General features: G+C 36.6%; 2 protein-coding genes across 2 annotated transcripts in view; one reads left to right on the forward strand and one right to left on the reverse strand.

The window, feature by feature from the left end:
* PTCHD4 (patched domain containing 4) overlaps positions 1 to 22,988 on the forward strand; it is a 343,137-nt gene that overhangs the window by 288,974 nt on the left and 31,175 nt on the right. The window lies entirely within an intron of this gene.
* On the reverse strand, positions 3,770 to 4,321 carry LOC118856380 (40S ribosomal protein S8-like). Its single transcript, XM_036766670.1, has one exon. It carries the CDS (start codon positions 4,319 to 4,321, stop codon positions 3,770 to 3,772), a length of 552 nt encoding a protein of 183 aa, XP_036622565.1.

A 22,988-nucleotide genomic window follows, 5' to 3' on the forward strand; every position in this document is an offset into this window, starting at 1 on the left:
ACCTGGCCCCAAACTATCTTTCCAACTCCATTGGACATTATTCCCCATCCCACGCTGCAATCCAGACAAACTGGCCTCTCTGTTGCCTACCCATGGTACTCTATGTCCCATCTCTATCTTTGTACTAGTTATCCTCTGTACCTGTAATAATGATGGTGATGATGAAAGCTAGCATTTATAGGGCACTTAAACATTTGCAAAGTGCTTCATATAAGTTATCTCATTTGATCTTCACAACAAGTAACCCTGTGGGGTTGGTGCTATTATTCCCATTTATCAGGTGAAGAAACTGAGATTGAGGGAAGTTAAGCCATTTTCCCAGAGTTATATAGTAAATGTCTGAAGTAGGATTTTAATTCAAGTCTTCCTCACTCTAAGTGCAGTGATATATCCACTATGCCTCCTAGCAATCCTCTCTCATTACCTCCCCTTCAAAGAATTCTTCTCTTCCTTTAAGATTAAACTTAGGCACCATCTTAGGCACCAAGAAGCCTTTCTTGACCCCACCCCCACCCCCACTATTATCTGGCCCAAACCACAGTATTTTAATTACATTGTGTTTAAGGATGTTTATTAACTTATATCTATTTATGTAGAGATTGTATTTGTCATCTCCTTTATTAAACTGTAAGCTCTTTATGAATAGGAATTTTTAAATTTTCTGTATTTATGTCCCTAGCACTTGATAAATACTTGTTGAGTTATTGGTTGATCGCCCTTGATAGTAAACAAGCCAGAAAAAGGATTCCAGGGAATAGAATACTTCCTATGTAAAAGATTTATAGGCAGATATAAATAATAATTGTACAGAATGAAATATGTTGAGATTTGTGGGTTATATTGATAAAGAAAATGCACATGCTCATAAGACATATTCAAGACATTCAGCTGAGGAATCACAAGGCATTTATTAAGCACTTACTATGTTTCTGGCATAATGTGAATTGTTGGAGATACAAAGACAAAGTGAAATAGTCCCTGCCTTCAAGGAACCTACATTTCGACAGGGGAGACAAACACAAGTAGATAAATAAATATATACGAAATTAATATGTTACTTTTGGAAGGGGAAAGGCACTAGCAGCTGAGTTTTAGAAAATACTTCATATAGATATCACTTGAGCAATTTGGAAGGAAACAAAGGAATTGAGGAAGTACAATCAGATGAGTTAGTGTGTATTCCAGGAACGAGGCACCAGGCATAACATTTCAGAGTCAGCTATGTGCTGACCGTCAGATAATTGGTTGATTCTAACAAAGATTAAAATTATTAAGTATTTTCTCTCCCTTCCATCCCTTCGCCACAAAAGGAAGGAAAGAAATAAAGCCCTCGTAACAAATATGCATTCAAGCAAGACAAATTCCCATAATGGCCACATCCAAAAATCCTGCATCTTGAATCCATCGCCTCTCTATCAGGAGATGGGTAGCAAACTATATCATCAATTCAATGAAAATATGGCCAATCATTACAGTGACGAGAATTCTGTCCTCTTCATCATCTCTTACAGAATAATAATTTCCCATTCAATTCTTATACCAAAATTTGTTCAGTCATTACCAAATTAATGGCCGCTGATTTGGTTTCTAGTTCTTTGTCTCATGTAAACACAAAAAAAGTTGCATAAATATTTTGGTACATATAGGGCTTTTTCCTCTTTCTTTGTTCTCTTTGGGACATAGGCCTAGTAGTAGTTATCACTGGGTGAAAGGGTATGCATGGTTCAGTGACTTAGGGAGCATAGTTCTAAACTGCTGTCCAGAATGGTTGGACGATTTCATGTACCACCAGCAGTATATCACTGTATCTATTTTTTCACTGCTCCTCCAAAATTTTATTTTCCTTTTTTCTTAGCTTTACCAATCTAGTGGATATGAGCTATAACATCAAATTTTTAAGTCGTATTTCTCAAACTATTTTAATTTTTTAATTGTATTTGGATTTGGTGATTTGGATCATTTTTTTTTTAAAAATGGCTACCATGAACTTAGATTTCTTCTCTTGAGAATTGGCTATTCATATATTTCCACCATTTATCAACTGAGGAATGGCTCCTATTGTTATGAATTTTAATGTGTTCCTTCTATGATCTTGGAAATAAGACCTTTATCAGAGAAACATGTTGAAAGCATTTTTACTAGTTCACAGTTTCCCTTCTCATGTTAAGTATATTGGTTTTGTTTGTGTATACCATAGTCAAGGCCTATGTATTTTATCTTCATAACATTTTGAGCATATAGCACCCACTCTCCTCTGACACTGTCCTGGTACAGGCCCTCATCACTTCATTCTTGGACTGCTCCAATAGCCTGCTGGTTAGTCTTCCTGACACAAATCTCTCCCCACCACAATTCATTCTCCACTCTGATGTCTAAAGGATTTTTTGAAAGGGCAGATACGAGATATGATCACATCACCTTTAAACTCAGTATACTCCAAAGACTCCCTTTCACCTCCAGGATGAAATTTTAAAAGCCTTTGTTTAGTGTTCAAAGACATTTATAAGTGCACGCACACACACACACACACACACACACACACACACACACACACTTCCATATTCTTACACCCCACACATACCCAATGTAGTCTGAAATCCAATGACACTGGCCTTCCTGCTGTTCCTCAAATGAGATACATCATCTCCTGCCTCCCAGAATCTTCAATAACTGTCCACCATGCCTAAGATGTTCTTCTTCCTCATCTCTGCCTTCTAGCTTCACTGGCTTCCTTCAAGGTTCAGCTAAAATCCTACCTTCTACAGGAAACCTCTTCTGTTGCTATTTAATTCTAGTGCCTTCCCTCTGTTGATAATTTCCAATTTATCGAATATACAGCTTGTTAGTACATGATTATTTGCATATTGTCTCCCAGATTAGACCATGAGCCCTTGAGAGCAGAGACCATCTTTTCCCTTTCTTTGTTTCATCATTTATCACAGTGCCTGGAATATAACTGCTTAATAAATGTCCAGATTCATTAGCTCCTTAAGTTTCAAATCTTCTTAATGACCACACATATGTAATATTTTACTCATTATCATTGCTATCATAATTGCTGTCATTACCATCAGGATGATTGTGACCCTCCAAAAAAAACCCAACTTGGGAGCATGCCTCATCATGGCATGGTGGCAGTATGAGATTCTAATCTACACCAAAGGAGCCAAGTCCTGGTAGGGCCTACCAACCTGAAAAGGCTTCAAGAAGGGGACAGTCTTTTTGTTACAAATATCTGAAGAATGTTCAGTTCAAGCAAATTGCCATTTTTTTTTCATTCAGGATTATAGTCAACTTTGCTGGTTAAGTGTCTTACATGCAACCCCAGTTCTTTTGCTCTTTGAAATATAATGTTCCAAGACCTAAGGTCTTCTAGAGTAGAAGCTGCTAGGTGCAGTGAAATCCTGACTGTATTTCTGCAGTATTTTAATTGTTTTATTTTTCTTGTTGTTACAACATTTTCTCCTTAATCTGGTAGTTTGGAAACTTGGCTATGACATTTCTGTAAGTTTTCCTCCTGAGATCTCTTTCAGGTGGTGAACAGTAGATTTTTTTCTATTTCTACTTTACCCTCTTATTCTAGAACTTCAGAGAAATTTTCCTTTAAAATCTCTTGTAATACTGTATCCAGATTCTTTTTTTTTTTTTAAACAATATGGGGATTTATTCCATTAGAGAACGTCCAAGTTAGGGTTTATTTGCCCTTTCGGGTTTTGATTTTTCTCAGGTAGAACTCAAGCTCTTTGCCTTCGAGCACGTAGCCCTCTGCTCAGCCACACTGACCTGGCCTGGATGCGATGCAGGCAAGGAGCTTGCCCTGCTGGAACTGCTCCTCCAGAAGAGAGCTGATCTTGGCATTCTTCTTCCGCTCCTCGTACTTCTTCTGGATCTTCTTTGACCGCTTTTTATTTAGAATTTCTTCCTCCTCAGGAGTCAGCTTCGCTCCCTTCTTCCGACCCAACGGCAGCGTGTAGTGGGACTCATACCACTGGTGGTATGGGGTACTATCAATGAGCACAATGCAATTCTTCACCAGTGTCTTGGTCCTGACCAGCTCATTGTTGGATGCATTGTAGACCACATCAATGATCCTTGTTTTTCGGGTACAGCACTCAGAGCCCCAGGAGAAGTTGCCCACGTCCAGCCTCAGCGCCCGGTACTTTTTGTTGCCTCCTCGGACTCCCACGGTGTGGATGCGGCGGGGCCCGATCTTGGTGTTGGCGGGCGGCCGGCCCAGCTCATACTTGCTCTTCTTGTGGTAGGGCTTGCGCTTGCCCACGGTCTTGCAGCGCTTGTGCCAGTTGTCCCCGGAGATTCCCATGGTCGGCGCGAGCTGCAAAGAGCCAGATTCTTTTTTTTTAATCATAACTTTCAGGTAGTCAAACAGTTCTTATATTGTTTCTCCTCAATCTATTCACCAAATCAATTGTTTTTCTAAAGAGATATTTAAATTCTTTTCTATTTTTTCTAGTTTTATTAGTTCTTGGTGTCTTACAACATCATTTGATTCCTTTTGCCATGTGCAAAATGAGAATGATAGTAGAATCTAACTCCCAAGATTGTTGTGAAGATTAAATGAGTTAATTTTTGTAAAACACTTTAAGAACTTAAAAGTGCTATATAAATGCTAGCTTTTGCATGGGGTAGCAAGAACCAGTTTTGTTAAGTTCAGAAGGGTTCGTCACCAGGTTCAAAGCAAAAATGTTTTTTGTAGACAAAAGAAACTCTTAGAGCTAAAAATTGTATAGTATAGTGAAAAGGGTATATATATGTATGTATAAAACTTGAATTTAGAAAAACTTGAATTTTTAATCCTATGTGGCCGCCTTAGATTCTTTTTATTTTTGTTTTCTTTTCATTTCACTTTTATTTGCACTCTAATGTCATATTTACTCCTGTGCCACAAGCTTTTGTTTCTTCAGTTTCTTCTGGGATATCTTTTTCTTTTGAGTGACCTCCTCTTCTGGTTTAGGAACAATTTGTTCCTTTTCAGTATCGTCTCAATATGGCAAGGAGAACTCATGTATGGGTTGATTCAATCATGAGCCCTGTGAGCGCGCCATCTCACTTTGGGATCCTTGTTAACCTGGATATGCTCAATGACAAGAGAATTCACGTCCAAACCCTTCAGTTCTGCATCATTCTCTGTATTTTTAAGCATATGCAGCAAGAATTCAGCATTCTTTTTGGGCTAACGACCCTGTGTCTAACCCCACTGCTTAGCCTGGGCACACCTGCCAACTCCAACATTATATCGACAGAAGGGAACACATTGTTTCTTCAATGTGATGTCTTTCAAATACTTGGTAGCTTTTCAGATATGCATGCTGTTGATAGCTTGGGCTGTTTCACGGGTGTTCTTGAAGTGGACCTGGAGATTTGAACCCCTTGACTTGCATGATTTTGTGGAGTTCTCTGGATCAAGAGAGTACCTCACCATTTTAAATGATTACCTAGGACGGCTCAACTGAAGAGCTGGCCTTAGATTCTTTATCTGGACAGTGGAGAAAATGACATTGTTATGACCTACCTCAAAATGTTGTTTTAAGGATCAAATGAGATAATTCATGTAAAGTACTTTTTGATAATCTTTTTAACTATTTTTATTTTATTTTTTTTAAAGGGAGAAGGCAGGGCAATTGGGGTTAAGTGACTTGCCCAAGGTCACACAGCTAGTAAGTGTGTGTCAGGTGTCTGAGGCCAGATTTGAACACAGGTCCTCCTGACTCCAGGGCTGGTGCTGTACTCACTGCACCACCTAGCTGCCCCACTTTTTGATAATCTTAAAACATTATATGTGTCAGTTATTATTTTTCAAAAACTGTCTATTGAGACATAGAGGAATTGATATTTGCATTGATAAAAGGAGTCCTACACCAACAAAAGCATGAAAACTTGAAATATTGACACATTATTATTTTGAGTTTCCCAATTCTTAGTACTTGAAGGGAAAAAAGACTTATTCATACTTGCTTCCTACACTACAAGTCTACTCACTACTGCCTCCTTTGTCTCCATCCTTTGTCTCCATTTAATCTTCTCTGCATTGGTTGAGTCCACTTAAATCACTCTCTTCTTAGTCCCATCAGCTACTTTCTTCCTGCTTTCTCTTCTCCTTCTCCTCTTCTTCCTCTCTTCCCTCCTTCCTCTCCTTCTCCATCTTCTCTCTTTTTCCTTCTTTTCCTTCTCTCACTCCTCCCTCTCTCTTGTACTTCAAACAGCCTCCCACTTCCCATATGCCAGACTGGCATGGCTACTTTGTTGAGGACTCAACTGGAATAATAGCACCCTATGGAATTTGTATGCCACAAGGGCATCAGACATCTGCCTCTCCCGCCAAAATAAATAAATGACATCATGATATTCACACTAAAGTGCCCACTCTATCTACTATTCAGAGGAAACTAATATAAAATTAGTAAAAAGAAAAGCAAGCATATGTGGACTCCTCTCAGATCCTAAAAAATAGCTGTATTTTGCTGACTGGGAATATGAAGAAGGAAAAAGGAACATGATGGATATGTGAGCTCTGGGGTGGTAACTTCAGCAACTTGACAGGCATTATTCTCTTGCCTCCCCCCCATTACCAGAGTGGAAAAAGATGAGCAAGGAAAACAGAAAGTAGAGAGGCAAAGCTGCCACCATGGTTGCACAGATGGTGGTAATCACGACGCATACTAGACTGAAAGGTCTGATATTCCACCTGCTGGAATACATATGTGGGGTTGCCAACTTCCCCCCACCATCTCCCTTCATTAAAGTGGAGGCATCAGGACAGAAACTGAACTTCTGCATATCCTAGATTAGGATTATGAAGACCTGATAAATATCTGGTGATTTGATATGGAAAAAGCTTTAAGATTTTTTTAAAGGCAGGAAGTATTTGATGCTCTTTAAAAAAAATTGTTGTGCATCTAAATCTGAGTTTGAATCTTGGTTCTTCCACTTGCTATCTGTGTGACTTTGGATAAGTCACTTAACTTCTTTGGGCCTCAGCTTCCTCATCTGTAAAAAGAGGATATTGGACTTAATGATCTTTAAGGTCCTTTCTGATTCTGAATTAATGATCCTATAATATGCCCAGATCTATGTTTAACAGTTAGGGAAGAGAAAAGCATTAAATAGGATCTTCCCCATACATGAAAAGTTTTTATTGTTCTTTCAAACCTGTGACCTTGATCCCTTCCTTCACTGTTCTAATCAGAAACTAAGAGAACATTTGTCGAAGGTGAAACATTGAACATTTGACTTTTGAATTAAATAGAAATGAAACAACCAAGTTGAGTGGATAGCATGCTAATATGGAGTGGGAAAACTTGAGTTCTTTTCCTGGAGAGCAGCGCCACCAAGTCACTAAGTAATAATCAGTAGGTTGCTTACCTTATCTCTTTCATAAAAAGAAATAGGATTCACACGACTTTGAGCTTCTTGGATGGATTCTATGTAAGTGCAAAGTTCAAAATTGTCATTAAAATAATATAAACAGATACCTCCATCTTAAATGGATTGGTACCTAGAAGTTCTTTTGGATCTTAGACATTGTAGACACAAGTTCTGTCATGTGGGGCCAAACATCTGGAGAGAGGCTTTGAAATTCAGCTGAGTACCCAGATTTTTTTTTTCTGTACACAGTGCTAAACATCTGGATAGTTGGGATCCTTCGCTGAAGATTTCAGTTTTCATCCAGGTGTTTGGCCTCAGGGAGACAGAACCTGAAAGTCTGATAACAATAAATTAAAATAGTCTATGCTGCTTATGGGCTGAGTGGTTTCCATGTTCAATGATTTTACTATTATTAATGAAACATCATACTACCGTAAATATTTTTGATGATTTTAATGACAAAATCAGGATATAACCAAGGTTGATATAGGAGCCAGGATACAAGCTGTCTTTGTGGTGGCAAACAACTTGGATGGACTCTTAAAAATTCAGTCTGTAGGGCAGCTAGGTGGTACAGTGAGTAGAGCACCAGCCCTGGAGACAGGAGGACCTGAGTTCAAATTCGGCCTCAGATACTTGACACATACTAGCGACCTTGGGCAAGTCACTTAACCCCAATTACCCTGCCAAAAAAAAATTCAGTCTAATATTCAGTTGCTTTCTCTGGATCTATGTTTGCTATTCAGGTACAAAATAGTCATATCTTTCTGGGAACAGAAAATGTTCCATTCAAAAATTAGAACCAATGAGTCATCCTGTCAGAGGCAAATGTAGAAACTACTAACTTTACCTGTTAGAAAACTATAAATGGTACTTCCTTCATCACTGAGTTGCTTATGGAGGCACAGAGTGGCCCAGGTCAGAAATGGGGAAGATCAAATCTACCCAGTCAATCAGGGTGGAATTAGTCCTATAAATAGCCTTTGCAATTTTTTTTGAGGCCTTCAGAGTTAAGTGACTTGCTTAGGGGTCACACAGCTCATGAGTATCTAAGGTCACATTTGAACTCAAGTCCTCCTGACTCCAGGCCTGGTGCTCTATGCACTATGCCACCAAACTGCCCCTTCTAGCATTTTTTAAAAGGACCTACAGTGTGCAAAGTGCTGTGCAAGGTAATGGGGGAGATACGATGTTTAGATAGGAAACAGCCTCTGTTTAAGTTATAACCTAAAATTTAAAAAAAGCCAGAGAATTTTGGTAGCTATCTAGTCCAATCCAAACCTGAAGAGAACCACTACTGCAAAATACCTAGCAGGGAGTCATCTAGCTTCTGCTCAAAGACCTTCAATGAAGGGCACCCTGTACCTCCTGCAGTAGCTCATACTTTTCAGTAACCCTAGTTGTTAAAAAGGGTTTTTTTCCCGAATAGCAAGCCTAAATTTGTCACCTCTCAGTTATATATGCTAACTTTTGTTTCTAATCTCCAGAGCCAAATATAAAAAACTCTAATGTCTCTTCTACACAGCAATCCTTCACTCGAGCAGAGCTCTCATGTGCTCCCTAAAGTCTTCTCTTCTCCAAACTAAACATCCCTAGTTCCTTCAAATGGTCATCGTATATATCATAGACTCAAAGCCTTCACCAGACTGATTGTCCTTTCTATGACTTCCATTTTATCAGTGTCTTTCCCCACATCTGAACAAAATATTCCAGTTGTTATCTGGTCAGGACAGAATATAGGGAATTATCACCTCCTTATTCCTGGAATCTCTCTCTTCCTTAGTGTATTCCAATAGTCTCACTTTTGGCTGCCATATCAACTTATTGACTCATCCTGAGCTTGGCACACACTGAGTCTGCGATCTTTTTTTTCCATACAAATTAATCAATCAATCAATAAGCATGTATTAAGTGCATACTATTTTACAGGCACTGTGCTAAGTGCTGGGGATACAAAAAGAAGCAAAAGACAGTCCCTGCCCTTAGGTTCACAATTTAATGAGGGAAAGAAAAAGTAAATATATACAAATGATATATGTAGAATAAGTAAGAAATAATTAAGAGAGGGAAGACACTAAAATTAAAGGGAGTTGGGAAAGTCTTCCTACAGAATGCAGGATTTTAGTTGCAACTTAAAGAAAGCCATGGAAGATGGTAGACAGAAATGAGAGAGAGCTAGTATTAGAGTAACTCCTGACTCCAATGCTCTTTTCTCCAATACCATGTCGCTTCTGTATAAATACTCATGCCATTAATTTATTCAGTCATGTTGTTAGAAGGGAGTAGGGGAATCGGCATAATGTAAAAGAAGGAGAAAATAATTCTGCTTGATTTGAGAATGAAATATAGTCAGTCCCAACTAGTCCACAGGTGGGAATTTATAAGTTGTTAGGTATATAAAAGTCAAACCATCTTTCAACTTCCTCATGACTGTTATGTTATTAATGTGATTTCATGTGAGTAGGCTACAAACTGCTATCTAACCATGCCCCCCCCAACTTATACTTGTGAGGTTTATGACTTTAACCCAAGTGTAAGGTGACATTTCCGCCTATTAAAGTATATCTTAATAGATTCTGCCCAAAGTGTTCTGCACTGTTGGAATCTTTCTATATCCTGACACTTGTCATCCAGAATGTTGGCAATCCCTCCCACCTTTCTGTCATCTGAAAAGTTACCATCTATCCCTTCACCTCAGGATTTGACAGAAATATTAAGTAGCACAGGGACAAAGGGACAGATCTCTTGGGGATTCCATTGGAGACCTACTGCTAAGTTGTTACTAAACCATTAATAATTAATCTTTGAGTTTACACAGCCAACCAGTTCTGAATCCTGCTAACCATACTATTGCCTACAAGAACAGCACAAAATATTTCATTAAATATTTGATTTAAATCAGGTGAACTTTGGAATTCTCCTTATCTACCAATTTAGTAACCTTGTAAAAAAATGAAAATAAAGTTTATTTAGTAGCATGATCTGTTTTTAAAGAAATCATGCTGGTTCATTGTATTTGCCATTTCCTCTTCTAGATGGACACAAACCATCTCTGTAAAAATAGGTTTTAGAAGTTTACCAGGAATTAGAGCTCATGGACTTTTGATATGTGTACTCCAAATTCTTTTCTCTTTTTTGAAAATTAGGACATTTGCTCTTCTACACTCTTATGACACCTCTCATGTTTGCCACCATTTTTCACATTTACTGACAGTCTCTCAGTTCTTTCAGTACTCACTTCTTAGCTCAGCGGCTGGCACTTGGTAGGTGCTTAATAAATCGCTAATTTACTAAGTGGCCTGATATTGTCACTGTTCATCAGGACCAAGCAACTTGCATTCATTAAGAGAAACTATACATTTTCTTACTATCCCTTCATTTATCTTGGGTTTCAATTCTCCATCAGCCATCTTTGTTTCATCATTTTCCATCCACAGGTCATTCATTTTGATGGAGGAAACAAAAGCAAATAATTGTCCATCTCTGCCTTCTGTTATCATAGTTCCATCCTATTCCTCAGCCTTTGACCCAATAGGTCAAACATTTTTTAAAAAAGGTTTTTTGTTATCCTTAGCTTTTCTTTTCCTCAGCTCACTATAGCTTCAGTATTCCAGTATTAAGCCATACACTGTTACCTTACCATGTATTCATCTCCTCCTGAATTACTCTCTCTTCTCTGCACTTTTGCAACTTTACTCCCTCCTGGTTCTCTTTTTAGATGTCTGACAATTCCTTCTCTATCCCCTTTGCTGGGTCTTCATCTTATGTTCTCTAACTTTAGGTGTTCTCTAATGCTCTGTACTGGACCCTCTTCTTCTATCTATACTCTTTTTAGTGACCGCGTCAACAGCCATGAATTTAACTATCATCTCTATTCAGATGACTCTCAGATCTATATGTCCAGCCCTCATCACTTCCCAGAGCTTCAATCCTACATCACCAGCTGCCTACCAGACAGTTTTTGAGCTAAATGTTCTGGAAATAAATGTTCCACAGACATCTCAAACTCAACACGTCCAAAACACACCTATTATCTTTCCCCAATCCCTCTTCGAGAATTGCCTATTTCTGTTGATGACACTGCCATTTTTTTACACTTCAGAGCTATAACCTGAGTCCTCATTCCCCCTCATCCCACATATCCATTCAGGTTCTAAATCTTACTGTTTCTACCTCCATACTATCTCTCACATCAGACTTCTTTCTTTCCTTACTTCAGGACTTCACTTTTTTTTCCGCATTTGCCTAGGCTGTTGAGATGGCCTTCTAATTGGTCTCCCTTAAGTGTCTCCTCATTCCAGTCTCTCCTCCACATATCCCCGGAAGTGATTTTCCTTAAGTTCATATCCTCCTTTGTCACTTCCCTAGTCACTAAATTCCAGTGGCTCGCCCTGTACTATCTTGAATAAGACATCAATTCCTCTCTTTAACTTTTAAAGCTGTTCAAACCTAACCAAAACCTATTTTTCCAGCCTTGTTCATTGAACATCATGTATCCCCCTCCCCTGCCGTACACACATTTACACACAGAGATTGTAATGGAAACTGGCCTTCTTTTTGTTCCTCCTGTCTCTGTGCTTTGCCCCTGGCCAGAATTACATTCTATCCCCACCTCCACATCAAGGAATCCCTCCCAGCCTTCAAGACATAGCTCAAACATTAGACTCTACATGAAGACTTTATTGCTTCAAACCCAACTGCTAATGCCTTCCCTCCATAAGTGGCTTGGGTTAATTGTCCTCTACTTGTGTTTATTCAGCTTATGTCCTGGTTGCCTCCCCTGTTTCAATGTAAGATCTTTCAGAATAGGAATTGCTTTCTTGTATTTGAATTCCCAGCTTCTCACAGTCTGATATATGTTACAGACTTAATAAATACATTTTGATTTATCTTTGAAAAATCCATGTTGATTGGTGAATTCTCTATGAATTTATATTGCTGTCTTCAGACAATTCCCATTTTTCTTCTCATAGGAATTATTTCTCCTTGTATCATCAGGATTTTATTCTTGAGAGTTTCCCATTCCTCCTGGATTGCTTTTCTTTGTAGAATTTTTGTCCATAGGCAGTTTCCTATCCTTTCCCCAAACACTTTAAAATAGGATCTTTCCTAAACTAGGATCCATGTCAGATTTTAGTTTACCTTCCTCTCTTTTCGTATCAAAAATTCTAGAAAGGAGTGGTCACTTACCCTAAAGTTTGTCATCATTTCTGCCTCAACAACCAGTTGCTCTCTCATATTGAGAATCACATCCAGAATAGAATTTGCATTTGCAGTTTCCTCTCCTTTTGAAGGATGAAATTCTCATTAAGGCAAGTCAAGGAATTTTCTACTATTCTGCTTCTGGAAGATACAGAGCTCATGCAGTTATCTAGATAATTGAATACTAGATCATTCCACTTCATCTTTTTTTTAATTCACTTCCCAAATTTATCTATTTCCTTTCTCTGTCCTGCTGTTTTGTAGTATACTCTGCTGAAAAAAAGAAATTACTTCTCTGCCTCCCTCCATCAATCCTCACCCAAATGCTTTTCATTCTGCTTTCTAGTGCCTGGGTTTCCTCTGTGCTTATTTAATATGCCATGCTACTCTACTGTCCTCTGTTTCTTTTGAATAAGATATACTCATCCAGAATCATATTCCAGTCATAAATGTTATCCCACCAAATATCAATGGTTTCAGAGAAATAAGATGAAAGTATAGATGATTTTAATACACACTATCATGTGATGAGTGGATAATGAGTATCAGGAAAGGTCTTACTGAGTAGATGACATTTGATTCCATGTATATCGAATGTAAAAAGCCCAGTTTGTTTGGCATATAGAGTAAGTTGAGGAAGATAATATAAGACTGTTAAAGTAGGGTGGGGCAAATTGTATAAAACTTTGAACACTAGCAAAAGTGTTTGAACTTTGCACAGTTGACTTTAGAGATTTGCTGAAGTTTTTCAATTGAGGAAATAGAAAAAACAGAGTGAAAACCAGGTGATAATGATGTTCCTGATGTCAAGAGAGATTTCAATAGGAAAGGGTAGTCCAAAATGTGAAAAAATGGTGGAATGTTCAAAGAGAATACTCATTGGGTTTTTTTCCATTATCACAAGTATTAATGACTTTTGACAAGGTTTTTAGGAAAATGGTGGTACAGAAACCAGATCGCCGAGGGTCAAGGAGAGAATGAATGGTGGAGTAGAAGCATAGCTTATAGACATTTTTTCCCAGTAAGTTTAGTCCCAAAGGAAAAGAGAGACTACAACCCTATGAGGTAGGTATTACAGGTTATTTTCATTCTCATTTTAGAAATAAATTAAAATCCAGAACTTGTCAGGGACTTACCTGGGGTCAAATAGTTAGCAGGTGTCACAGGTGGGATTTAAACTCAAACCTTCTTATTTCCAAGACTATCACTCAATAGAGAATGGCAGGCTTTCCCTGTACCACACCACTTCTCTCCACTGGACCAGGATAAACTGGTTCTAAACAGAATTGTACTTTATGCCCTGATATGTACATTATATATATATATCTTGACTTATATATAGGCTAAACCTAATGTGGCTCATCATTAGCTTTCTTTAGAACATAAACCTTTTTACAATATCAAGTACAAATCTGATTCCATCATGTGCCTAATGTTCCATAAAGGTGACCATTAGCAAATGGCAAGTCAAATATAGCCACAGCCCCTTGCTACTTTTTTTCTTTCCCTTGTGATTCAAAGACATTCACATTTCACAGAACCACAAGATCTCAGCAATAAAAGATACTTCAGTAGCCATCTAGACCAACTCATAGCTGGACAATAATCTGCTCCAAAATATCCCCCACAAGCTGTAATCCAGCCTTTGCTTGAAGGCTTCCATTGATGGTTATAAGTGAAGCTCATTTCAATTTTTCATAGCTCTAATTCTTAGGAAATTTTTTCTTACATCAAGTTTATATTTGCTTCCCCGCCTCTCACAGGAGCCATTGCTTCTTGTTCTTTGCTCTGGGGCCAAATAGCATAAAGTTAACCTCCTACATCTTGACAACACCTCAGTTACCTAAATATAGCCATCATTTCCACCTGAGTCATCTCTCCTCTGGCTAAAACATCCGTGGGTCCTTGAAACAATCCTCATGAACCAGAGATCCTTCACAATTCCACTTACCTTCCTCTGAATATTCTTCAACATCAAACTTCTTCTTAAAATATGGCACCTAGAATCGGTGCCACAAATATGGTCTGGCCAGGGAGGCCTACTGGAAAAGGCCTATCATCTCCCTCATTCTGGACCTTCTGTATCTCAATGGAGCCTAAAGTCATCTTGGTTCTTTTGGCTACTATATTATAGGTTTTATTCACATTGAGCTTTCTCTCTACAAAAAAATTACAGACCTTTTTCCCACATGAATTGCTTTCAAGTTATGTCTCCCTCTTATACTTTGGAAGTTGCTTTTTAATTGTAAGACTTTACATGTATACCTATTAAAATCCACATTATTTGATTTAAGCCAGACTCTAATTTGTCAAGATCCTCTTGTATTCTCATTCTGTCATGCAAGTGTTAGTTTTGTGTTATATTCCAATTTGATGCATGGTCTTTATCCAAAGTGTATTGTGTATGCATAGATAGATAAAGATATAGATATATGTGTACAAACACACATTTTGTGTGTACGTGTATGTGTGTAAAAATGTTAAACCGGGCAGGGTAAAGCATGTTTCCCTGAGACATTCTATTGCAAACCTTCCAAGTTGACATTAAGTAATTAATGATTACTCTTTGGGTCCAGCCAGTCGATCAGTTGTGAATCTGATCAATTGTACTGTCATCTAATCATATTTTCTTTTCCATGAGATTAGCATGGGAGAGTATCTCCGATGTTACGATAAAATCTAAGTCAACTATATTGCGAAGTTGAATAACTAATTTGAGATTAATTCCATTGTTTGTTAACTATTGTCAAAATCTTAATTTTTGTTGGGGAAGCCAAAGGAAGTAGTGTGTGTGTGTGTGTGTGTGTGTGTGAGAGAGAGAGAGAGAGAGAGAGAGAGAGAGAGAGAGAGACTGAGTGAGTTTGGGTTTGTTTTGTGTGCTTTTCACATCACAGAACTTTGCAAAAGAAGATAACATTCTGCTAACTGTTGTTCATTAAGTATCATTAAGATAAATCATAAAAATTCCCATTTGTTTCTACCTAAATTAATTTACTTATTCAGTGCCATACTAATTAAACTACCAAAAACTTATTTTGTAGAGCTAGAAAAATAATAACAAAATTTATCTGGAAGAACAAAAGGTCCAGAATATGGAGGGAATTAATGTAAAGAAAAGGAAGATGGCCTAGCCATACCAGACTTTAAATTTCATTATAAAGCAGCAATCATCAAAACTACTTGATACTGGCTAAGAAATAGAGTGGTGGACCAATAGAATACATTAAGTACACAAGAACCAGTAGTCAATGACCATACTAGTCTACTGTTTGATAAACCCAAACACTTCAGCTTCTTGGATAAGAATTCACTGTTTGACAAAAACTGCTGGGAAAACTGGAAAATAGCGTGGCAGAAATTAGGCATAGACTAATATCTTATACCATATACCAAAATAAAGTCAAAATGAGTACACAATTTTTGATATAAGGGCTGATACTATAAGAAAACTGGGAGAGCAAGGAATAGCTTACCTGTCAGATTTATAGAGAAGGGAAGAACTTATAACCAAACAAGAGATAGATAACATTATGAAATGCAAAATGGATAATTTTGATTATATTAAATTGAAAAGTTTTTGTACAAACAAAGCCAATGAAATTAAGATTAGGAGGGAAGCAGAAAACTGGGAAAAATTTTTACAACCAATGTTTCTGATAAAGGCCTCATTTCTAAAATATGTAGAGAACTGAGTCAAAGTTATAAGGACACAAATCATTAACCAATTGATAAATGTTCAAAAGGTATGAATAGTTTTTAGATGAAGAAATTAAAGCTATCTATAGTCATATGAAAAAATGCTGTAAATCACTATGGATTAGAGAAATGCAAATCAAAACAACTCTGAGGTATCACATTAAACCCATCAGATTGGCTAACATGACAAAACAGGAAAATGATAAATGCTAGAGAAAATGTGGGAAAATGGGAACATTAATCCATTGTTGATGGAGTTGTGAACTGATCCAACCATTCTGGAGAGCAATTTGGAATTATGCCTAACCTAGCAATACTACTTCTAGGTCTGTATTCCAAAAAGATCATAAAAACAGGAAAAGGATCCACATGTACAAAAAAATTTATAGCAGCTCTTTTTGTGGTGGCCAAGAATTGGAAATTGAGTGGATGTCTATCAGATGGGGAATGGCTGAAAAAGTTGTAGTATATGAATGTAATAGAATACTATAAGAAATGATGAGCAAGCAGACTTCAGAAAAATCTGGAAAGACTTATATGAATTGATGCTGTGTGAAATGAGAAGAACCAGGAGAACATTATATACAGTAATAGCCACATTGTGAGATGACTGACTTTGATAGACTTAGCTCTTCTCAGTAATGCAAGGATCTAAGACAACTCCAAAAGAGTCATGATGGAGAATGCTATCCACATGCAGAGAAAGAACAGGAGTCTGAGTGCAGATGGAAGAATACTATTTGCTTTTCTTTCCTTTCATTGTTTTGTTTTGTTTCTTCTTTCTTGTGGTTCCTCCCATTAGTTCTAATTCTTCTTTACATCATGACTATTGTGAAAATATGCTTAATATGAATGCAGAAGTAGAGCCTATGTCATGCTGTCTTGGGGATGAGGGGGAGAAAATTTTGAAACTCAAAATCTTCTGGAAGTGAATGTTGAAAACTTAAAATAAATCAATTTTTTAAAAAAAATCCCATTTGCAGAGCACATTCTTCAAGACTATACCATATATTACATAGTGCTACTATTATTATATTATTATTATTTAGAGATAAAGGAACTGAGGTTCACAGGAACTAAAATGTCTTGCTGATTGACACACAGCCAATAATTTTCAGAGATAGAATTTGAATGCAGAACTTCTGACACCATGTTTAGTATTCCGTGCATTATTCCATACTGACTAATGTCAATTTGATGTTTAGATACATTGAACTTATTGATAGTCCAAGGCCAATTTCATGGAAGCAACTTTAGGTTTTTGAAGGCTATCCCAAGGGAATGCCAGTTCCAGTGCATCTTACCAAGCCAGAAAGATTCAAAGGAATAAATGAATCAACTGACCTTGAGAAAAGGAAAAGAGTCAAATGATTTTCCAAAAATTATTATATGCTATAGGTTCCAAGAATTTTGAATTTTAGTCCTGACCCCCAAGCAGAAATTTCAGAGAAGACCCTATTACAGTTTGTTGATTTTGGTGAACTAAATAATTCCCCTGAAATCCCCCAAATGGGCTGCTACCTTTGGTGGCCCTCCTCTGCACTGCAGGTACTGTTTGAGTAATATTTTTTGCCTTTGCCTACATAGCACAGTGTAAAATGGAACGCTGCTAATTACAAACTAAATTCTGGCAGAATAGGCAGAAAATCCAGGTAATTCAAGACCCAAGGACTGACATGTGAAATTGACTTTTCTGTCCTGAATTATTTAGTTCAATGGCCAATACTGGTGGCATCTATTAGGTAATTGCCAAATTCCTTTTTCACTTTTTGTTTTGCAGACATGAGGCAGCCAAAACCAATAGTGATGTAACAACACATATGATACAGTGTAAAAGCAGATGTGGCTTAAGCACTGAAGATCTCCCTTGATTTAAAATATCCCAATAGAGCTATAATCCTTTTAAATTCCATAATCAGTAAAGATCAAGGAAAGTCAATTAATATATAGTTATAGATATATATATATATACACATCCATATGTATATATGTATGTATGTAGTGTGTAGCCATTTTATTCTTTTTATTTTCCTCAATTATACATCAAAACAGTTTTAACATTTGAGTTATTTTTAATTTTGAGTTCCAAATTCCCTCCCTCCTCTCCCACCTCCTTGAGAAGGCAATCAATTTGATATTGATGATACATATGTAAGCATGCAAAACATGTTTCCATATTAGCCAGGTTGTGAAAAAAAACAGACCAAAAAAAGGAAAAAGAAAGCTTAAAAAAAAGTATGGCTCAATCCACATCCAAACTCCATCAGTTCTTTCTCTGGAGAAGTTTGCATCATAAGTCATTCAGAATCATCTTGGATCATCATACTTCTGAGAATAGCTAAGTCATTCACAGGTGATCAATAGTTCTGCTCATTTCACTTTGCATCATTTCATATAATTCTTCCTAGGTTTTTCTTAAAAAAAAAACATCCTGCACATCATTTCTCATAGCACAATTGTATTCTTTCACAATTTGTTTTGCCATTCCCTGATTGATGGACATCCCCTCAATTTCCAATGCTTTATCACCACAAAAAGAGCCACTATAAATATTTTTGTACGTATAGGCCCTTTCCCTCTTTCTTTGATCTCTTTGGGATATGAGCTAGTAGGGGTAATAATGGACCAGATGATACACACAGTTTCATAGCCATTTTGGCAAAGTTCCAAACTGCTCTCCAAAATGGTTGGATTAATTTACAAGTCTACCACCAGCACATTAGCGTACCAATTTTTCTACACACACACCCCCAACATTTGTCATTTTCCTTTTCCGTCATATTAGCCAAGCTGACAGGTGTGAGTTAGTACCTCAGAGTTAATTAGCCTTTTTCTAGTTAGTAGTGATTTAGAGCATTTTAAAATATGATTGTAGATAGCTTTGATGTCTTTTTCTGAAAATTGCCTATTCATATTCTTTAACTATTTCTAAATTGGGGAATGACTTGTATTCTTATAAATTTGACCTAGATCTCTATATATTTGAGAAAAGAGGCCTTAATCAGAGAAAGATGCTATAAAAGCGTTTCCCCCTCAGTTTCTTGACTTCTTTTTAATCTTGGCTGCTTTGGTTTTGCTTGTGCAAAACCTTTTTAACACAATCAGACATTCATTTTTCATCCCATAATACTCTCTATCTTTTTCTTTAGGTGTAAATTTTTCCCTTTGCATAAATCTGACAGATAAATTATTCCATACTCTTCTAATATGACAATTATATCACCCTTTAGTCTAAACTCTAAATCATGTACCCATTTTAATCTTATCTTGGTATAAGCAAAGTTTGTAGGATATAAAAAAACCCATTTAAATCATCAGCATTTCTATATATTACCAACAAAGTCCAGCAATGAGAGAGTGTGAAATGTTGGTCTTCACTTAGCTTCTGCCAAATTGTTTTGGGTTTATCAAACACTAGATTACTATGGTCATTTACTACTATGTGTTCTGTCTCTGATCCATTCCACTGATCCAATCACTCTATTTCTTAGCCAGTACCAGATTGTTTTGGTAATTATTGCTTTGTAATACAATTTGAGTTCCAGGTAGATTTTCTTATTATTTTTTCTAACTCTATAAAATAATTCTTTGGTAGTTTTATTGGCATGACAGTGAATAAGTAAAATAATTTAGGTAGAATTGTCCTTTTTTTAAACTAGCTCAGCCTATCCATGAGCAATTAATATTTCTCCAACTGTTTAGATCTGACTTTGAGTGAAAAGCATTTTATATTTGTGTTCATATGTTCCTGGGTTTGTCTTGGCAGGCAGACCACCAAGTATTTTATGTTGTCTGCAGTTGCTCTAAATGGAATTTCTCTATCTTTTGCTGTTGGACTTTGTTGATAATATATAGACATGCTGATGATTTATGTGGGTTTGTTTTATACCTGCAAACTTTGGTGAAGTTGTTCATTATTTCAAGGAGTTCTTTAGTTGTTTCTTTAGGATTCTCTAGACATACCATCATATAATATGCAAAGAGTAAGAGTTTTGCTTCCTCATTGCCTAAATTCTAATTTCTTCAATTTCGTTTTCTTGTCTTACTACTATAGCTAGCATTTCTAGTACAATACTGAATAATAGTGCTGATAATGGGTGTCCTTGCTTCACTTCTGATCTTATTGGGAAGATTTCCAGCTTATCCCCATTATAGATAATACTGGTTGATTGTTTTAGATAAATACTACTTATCATTTTAAGGAAAACTGTATTTATTCCTATGCTTTCTAGTGTGTTTAATAGGAATAAGTGTTGTATTTTGTCAAATCTTTTTCTCTCTCCATTGAGATAATCAGGTGATTTCTATTGGTTTTGTTATTGATGTGGTTAATTATGCTGATAATTTTCTTAATATTGAACCAGCTCCACCTTCCTGGTTGTAATGGTAAGCAGGGTGGGACTTTTGTTGTCTTTTGGAGTGCTTCTCAGCACTAAGGCAATCAAGTACCTTCAATCAAGTACCTTTGAGTCTTGCCTTTGTAAATGCTTACCATTGCACTGGTATAAATCCCACCTGCTTTTAGCATGTAATCTTTGTGATTTAGTGCTATAATTTCATTACTAGTATTTTATTTCAAATATTTGCGTCAATATTTATTAGGGAAATTGATCTATAGTTTTTCTTTTCCTGTTTCTGCTTTCCCTGATTTAGGTATCAGCACTTTATTTGTGCCATAAAAAGAATTTGGTAGGACTCCTTTCTGCCTATTTTTCCAAATAGTTGGTATAATGTTGGAATTAATTGTTCTTTAAATATTTGAAAAAATTCACTTGTGAATATGCCTGGTCCTGGGGATTTTTCATAGGGAGCTCATTTATGGCTTTTTCAATTTATTTTTTTTTTCTAAAATGGAGTTATTTATTCCCTCTTCTTTTAATCTGGGTAATTTATATTTTTGTAAATATTTCTCCATTTCATTTAGATTGTTGCGTTTATTGGCATTTAATTGGGCAAAAATAGTTCCTAATAATTATTTTAATTCCATCTCCATTGAGGGTAAATTCATCTTCTTTTTTTCATTTTTGATACTGGTAATTTGGTTTGCTTTCTTTTTTTAAATCAAATTAACCAATGTTTTATCTATTTTGATGTTTTTTTTTCATAAAACTAGCTCTTTATTTATTAGTTCAATGGCTTTCTTTCAATTTTGTTAATTTCTCTTTTGATTTTCAGGATTTCCAATTTGGTATTTAATGGGGGGCGGGAGGGTTAATTTGTTCCTTTTCTATTTTTTTTAGTTGCACATCCAACTCATTGACATGTTCTTTCTCTATTTTATTGATGTAAATGTTTAGAGATATAAATTTTCCCCTAAGTGTTGCTTTGGCTGTGTCTCATAAATTTCGGCATATTGTTTCATTGTTGTCATTCTCTTTAATGAAATTATTTATTATTTTCATGATTTGTTCTTGGCCTACTCACTCTTTTGGATTAGGTTATTTAGTTTGTTTTTTTTTTGTGGTCCAGAATGATATTTTTTTTAAATTTAAATTTATTTATTTAACATATTTGGTTTTCAGCATTGATTTTCACAACAGTTTGAATTACAAATTTTCTCCCCATTTCTACAATCCCCCCTACTCCAAGATGGCTTATATTCTGGTTGCCCTGTTCCCCAGTCAGTCCTCCCCTCTATCACCCCCCCTCCCCTCTCATCACCTTTTCCCTTCCTTTCTTGTAGGGCAAGATAAATTTCTACGCCCCATTGCCTGTGTATCTTATTTTTTAGTTGCATGCAATAACTTTTTTTTTTTTGAACATCTGATTTTAAAACTTTGAGTTCCAAATTCTCTCCCCTCTTCCCTTCCCAACCACCCTCCCTAAGAAGTCGAGCAATTCAACCTAGGCCACACATGTATCATTATGTATAACCCTTCCACAATACTCATGTTGTGAAAGGCTAACTACATTTTGCTCCTTTTCAACCCATCCCGCTTTATTGAATTTCCTCCCTTGACCCTGTCCCCTTTCCAAAGTGTTTGTTTTGATTACCTCCACCCCCATCTGCCCTCCGCTCTATCATCCCTCCCCTTTTATTTTTTTTTATCTTCCTCCCTCTTCTTTCCTGTGGGGTAAGATACCCAACTGAGTATGTATGGTATTCCCTCTCAGGCCAATTCTGATGAGAGCAAGGTTCACTCATTCCCCCCTCACCTGCCCTCTCCCCTCCTCCCACAGAACTGCTTCCTCTTGCCACCATTATGCGAGATAATCCACCCCATTCTATCTCTCCCTATCTCCCTCTCTCAGTATGTTGCTCTTTCATCCCTTAATTTCATTTTATTTCTTTTAGATATCTTCCCTTCATCTTCAACTCACCCTGTGTCTGCTCTCTCTCTTTTACATATATATATGTATATATATATATATATATATATATACACATATACACACACATATATATAAACACATATATATATACACATACATACACATACATACATATACACATAGATATATACATACATACACATTCACTTATATATATACATAAACATATACATACATATATGCATATTCCCTTCAACTACCCTAATACTGAGGTCTCATGAATCATACACATCATCTTTCCATGTAGGAATGTAAACAAAACAGTTCAACTTTAGTAAGTCCCTTGCAATTTCCGTTTCTTGATTACCTTTTCATGCTTCTCTTGATTCTTGTGTTTGAAAGTCAAATTTTCTATTCAGTTCTGGTCTTTTCAC

The sequence above is a fragment of the Trichosurus vulpecula genome, chromosome 7 (assembly GCF_011100635.1).
Source record: "Trichosurus vulpecula isolate mTriVul1 chromosome 7, mTriVul1.pri, whole genome shotgun sequence".
NCBI lineage: Eukaryota > Metazoa > Chordata > Mammalia > Diprotodontia > Phalangeridae > Trichosurus > Trichosurus vulpecula.